General features: G+C 32.9%; 1 protein-coding gene across 2 annotated transcripts; it reads right to left on the bottom strand.

Annotated features, from left to right (window-relative positions):
* Positions 1-1,318: 1,318 nt before the first annotated feature.
* On the bottom strand, positions 1,319-4,847 carry LOC107609444 (eukaryotic translation initiation factor 2 beta subunit). Of its 2 annotated transcripts, none has more exons than XM_016311427.3 (10): positions 4,682-4,847; positions 4,208-4,257; positions 3,960-4,071; positions 3,800-3,873; positions 3,608-3,662; positions 3,388-3,476; positions 2,472-2,617; positions 1,915-2,057; positions 1,713-1,798; positions 1,319-1,588 (listed from the first exon to the last, which is right to left on the bottom strand). In XM_016311427.3, exons 2-10 carry the CDS (start codon positions 4,250-4,252, stop codon positions 1,511-1,513), a joined length of 828 nt encoding a protein of 275 aa, XP_016166913.1. In that variant the 5' UTR covers positions 4,253-4,257; positions 4,682-4,847; the 3' UTR covers positions 1,319-1,510. The 2 variants fall into 2 exon arrangements, with proteins under 2 accessions (XP_016166913.1, XP_016166914.1); XM_016311428.3 differs by having other exon boundaries at positions 3,800-3,855; positions 4,682-4,829.
* Positions 4,848-5,114: the final 267 nt, after the last annotated feature.

Below are 5,114 nucleotides of genomic sequence, written 5' to 3'. Positions count from 1 at the left end.
TAACACTAATATTTTGTTAACATCTTTATTAGTTCTGATTTTCTCTGATACCATCATTAAATAATTTTGGTTCATTTGTGTCTTAATTGATGTTTACTTAATACTGCTGATAAGTATTGATCAAATTTTTTATTCTTTAAGTAATTTTGGTCAATTTCTTAGTTTAATTGAGGTTCATTTGGATCCAAAAATAAATTCGATATGTTTTTATCAATGATTGAGTCTTTTTAACTATTTGTTCAAATCTGAACTAATTTTCGAGGTTCACTTGATGCTGCTAATAAGTATTGACCAAATTTTTTAGCAAAGAATGAAATTATTCATTATCATTTTATTTAATTGTATTAGATTCCACTCCATTCCATTCAATTAGTTCAGTTTTAAACAAGCAATAAAAAAAACTCAATCATCAACAAAACACATCGAATTCATTTCTGAATCCAAATGAACCTCAAATAAACTAAGAAATGAACCGAAATTACTTAAAGAATAAAAACTTTGTCAATATTTAACAGCAGCATCAAGTGAACCTCAATTAATTCACAAATGAACTGAAATTAGTTCAGTTTTGAACAAACAGTAAAAAAGACTCAATCATCAACAAAAACATATCAAATCCATTCATGGATCCAAATGAACCGAAATTAAACTAAAACATGAACCGAAATTACTTAAGGAAAAAAAAAATTGGTTAATACTTGTTAGCAGCATCAGGTGAACTTCAATTAACACACAAATGAACCGAAATTAGTTCAATTTTAAACAAGTAGTCAAAAAGACTCAATTATCAATAAAAACATCAAATTCATTTCTGGATCCAAATGAACCTCAAATAAATTAAAAAATGAACCGAAATTACTTAAGGAATAAAAAATTTGATCAATATTTATCAATAATATCAGGTGAAAACCTCAATTAACACACAAATGAACCAAAATTAGTTTAGTTTTGAACAAGTTAAAAAGACTCAATTATAAACAAAAACACATCAAATTCATTTCTGGATCCAAATGAACCTCAATTAAAAGGAGGAAAAGAAAAACGCAAAAGCAACAACAATAAAAGAATGACGATTGAGAAAAAATACGCGAAGAAGGAAAAAGGCGAAAAAGAAAAAACGCGGAAGAAAAAAAATGCAAAGACAAAAAGAGGAAAGCGAAGAAGAAGAAGGAAAAACGCAAAGAAGAAAGAACGCGAAGGATACGTTTTGCGTTATTGAAACGCGCGTGTGTATACTTTAGTGTGATGAAAGTAGTTTTTGTTGAGTTTGGACTAATTTGGTTGGACTTAAATTACCAAAAATACTTGGATGCGTAGCTCGACTGAATTAAAAATATCCATGACTAAGAAATTTTCTTTTTTTTTTTTTCCAAGTCAACCAAGAAAAGATGCGTTGAACAAAATTATGTAGAGTACTCTCCCGAATACAATACAATACACAGACGGAAAATTTTTGAAAAGGTACATTTCTGCAACTAGTTGGAACAAGAGGATAAAAACTAGGAGCAAATCATGTTCCTGTGCTCCTGCGGCCAACGCGAGCAACAAAACCAGCCTTGATAGGAGCAACCGATCTTCCAGATCCACACTGCAAACAATGAACGAACATTATCCAATATAACAGCAAGAATCCTGAACTTGAATGTTGTAACATAAGTTAGGGATTTTGCAAGAACTAAATGGAGACAGACGGTGAAAACGGAGAAATTCACCTTCTCGCAACGGAGAAAGAACAGACGGTTTTCCTTTGAAAGTATAGTGTCTGGACTCTTGCATCCGAGGCAAATGACATATTCATCTGAGAGAAAGAATGTTATATAATCTTCAATAAATGGCCAGAATCAAACAAGAACAATATAACACATCATGAGGATTTTCCTGCTTATTAATTACATAATAAAAAAAGGTACTCACTGATATAGCGTCGCAGAATTCCTTCAAAGTTCTTTGGGGCAAACCTTCCCTTCACAACCAATCTCTGCTGTCCGTCTAGGGATCCACTTGTACCCAATTCGGCAAGCAAGAAAGCCATGACGTGGTCTGGCTGCCGATGCATCCTAAAAGATTGGGTCGCAGTATATCAAAATCGGGAACGAGGGATGATGAAAAATAGTTTGTTATTCAGAACGTCATCTTAATAAGACAGGGAGCATTTCAGTCTTCACGTGAATAGAAGATTCAAAAAGTGGTAACCCTAACTAGCTAAATAGAAATGTGTTAATTTTTTTCATTTTGCAAGCTTTCATACCCTAGGATGAGAGTTCTGGATTCATGCATTTAAAAAAATATAATCTCAAAGAAACAAAAAACGTTTTAAAAGGGGAACTGCAGAGAGTTGTTAGGCTCTAAGATAAATCAGTCAACAACTATTCCTAGAAATTAATATATCCCGTGGAAATCCAGAATGTATGTGCATGTGGACACAAGATAAGTGTGTGCTTAAACAGTGACACATACAATATTTAACATACGTTTTGCATAGATCCATAAAATTCACGAACACAGTTTTCTTTGTCCCTTCACGAAGAACTTGAGGTGGCCTCATAACTGTCCTCCGTCGATCTCCAGCAAGTTCGGGATTATTCTCTCTTAGAATGTTAAATACCCTGCCAAGAAGCTGCACAACCAAACTAAAAATTAAGAGGGGGAATTAATCCTGGAGGGAAAAGAATTCAAAACAGATCATCCAGGTAAACGCAGAAAACTGTCGACAAATAAAAAACACTTATATTAATATTCCACAGATTTTTTACTTTGAGACACCATGCCAAAATTTATAGCCTCATATACGAATTCAAGCACAAGACACACACCGTTGATCTAACAAGAATAAAGCACCAATAAATGTGTCTCGTTGAAAACCTATAAAACCAGATATTCAAGTGAGCTGTGTAAATTGTTTAATACATGCTTCCATCTTCAGAATTTGAAGCCCATTAAAGAGTTTAACGTATTAGGCCTATTAAAATCCTTGAACATGGTCTATTCAGCCAATTGAAAGGGGAACCCACAAAAACCACAGGATAAATAATCAAAATCATGTATGATGACTAAAACCACTTCACAAACACTTTTGGAACTATGTTATACAGATATGAACAACAGAAATTCATAGGTCTCTCCCAGGACCCGTATAAGCCCTATAGTCCTATCACCTGGCTGACTCCTATTCCATAAACATGCTTTAGTTCCACTTGCTGCATCCCTAACTTGAGTTAGACAGATAGGGATAGGGAACCACCTTCACTGGATCTCTACCCTGGTTACTACTTGACTGTGTCAAAGCTTGAAGTGGAATATGCTTTTGTTGAATCAGAAATGAAGTTTTTCCAATGATATTTCAAAGGTGAAATTAGTATAGCAGAAAGCATGTTAAATATGGCATACCTCCTCATACTCATAATCACGATCAGTCCCATCCCAAGGATAACGATGCTGCAAAGAAATCCCTTCTCCTTCATCATCTTCAGCATGATCTAAAGGACAATGAAATATATCAAATACCCAATATTCAGTTTACTTCCCTCAACGGAATACTTTAAGTCAGATCAACATGGAGTTCATTATTTAGAACATGGAACTTCTATACACATGTTCAACCACTTACCATCTAAATCTTCATTTGCATCTCCACTCTCATCAATCAAGTTACTGATTTCAACCTACAATAAACAAGAAACATCATTTCTCATCCTTTTTCCAACAAAGAACTAGGTACAACAGATGCTTGAAGTATTTGACAGGGAAATAAATATAAATAGAAATAACTATAACTAAATGTACAGCTTATATGACTTACAGGCTTCTTCTTCTTCTTCTTCAAACCAGAAAAGGAAGTCTCAACCCCATCAGAAACTGCAAATGAAGAGCTAACTAAAACCAGCAATGCAAACCACAATTTTACGACAGCATTGAACGCGAAAGTCATGAAAAGAAATTGTTTGTTTTAATTCACATACCTGACAGGTTTTCTGTCTTCTCAGTCAACTTGTCTACCGAATCATCATCAGCAGGATCCAAAATGGTGATTTTCTTCTTCTTCTTCTTCTTAGAAGGATCAAATGGTGCAATCTGCCATTTAGAATTTTAGAGAATCAGAAGGAAGTAGTTATATTACTATTTCAGCAAACTAAAATACCACAAATCATGCATTACAACATTATAAAAAAACGGCATCTTATAAAAACAGAAGGTAAAATAAACTTACTTCCGAAACCTCCTCCTTCAAATCATTTTGTGTTTCATCTGCCATAATTGCTGCAATACATGGAAAGCAACATTAGTATATGATTAGCCTAAGTTAAAGGAAAATATTACTTTAAAAAACATCAGCAAAATAATCTTGATCAACAACTCATAGAAGGGGAAAATTTCTTAAGAACAAATAACGGCAATGCCATAACCGCACTGATTGAATTTTATAACAATCAAATTACATGTTATATGTTTTACTACACAGGTAAAACGATACCAAATCAAAAGCTTAAATTTAAAGGCTAAAACTTCATAAACTACTTTCGAACAACAACGATAACCACCTAAATCAAATCCTGCACAAGTAACCCTAAATAAAATCAAAATAAGCTTCGAGTTTGAGCAAAATCATAGTAGCATGGATTTAGTACGAACTTCACCAAGCAAAAGAGAAAAAGACAGAAAAATATGGAAGGAATATTCTAACCTGATAAAGCAAAGAGAAATGCAAAATGTTGAAGAATAGAATGTAGCAAAGGTAGTCGAATCCCTGAAATGAAGATGATGATGACGGTGGGTTGTGCTGCGTGACCAAAATCCAAAACCCTTCTTTCCGCTCTAAAACGGTGCGTTGCCCCTTTTCTTTTATTTTTTTCCCCTTTTTTTATGTTTTCATTTTTCTTTGTCAAGTTTTGTTCTGAGTGGAAAAAGAGAGAAAAGTGTTATAAAATAAATAAGGAAGTTGTAATAAAATAAAGTATAAATAGAAAAATATTACTATCAGTATTTACTAATATTATTATATTAATATAAAAATAATATATTAATAGTATATTAGTAGTATGTGAAGAAAAAAATTAAAGAAATGTTATATAAGAGAGAGAAATTATTTGCTTTTATTATTGCTGTGTGTATATTTT

Source organism: Arachis ipaensis, chromosome B7 (genome assembly GCF_059453495.1).
Source record: "Arachis ipaensis isolate K30076 ecotype BB chromosome B7, ASM5945349v1, whole genome shotgun sequence".
In the NCBI taxonomy this organism is placed as follows: Eukaryota; Viridiplantae; Streptophyta; class Magnoliopsida; order Fabales; family Fabaceae; genus Arachis; species Arachis ipaensis.
Note: the sequence above shows the minus strand (reverse complement) of the source record. Positions and strands in the feature narration are given on the sequence as shown.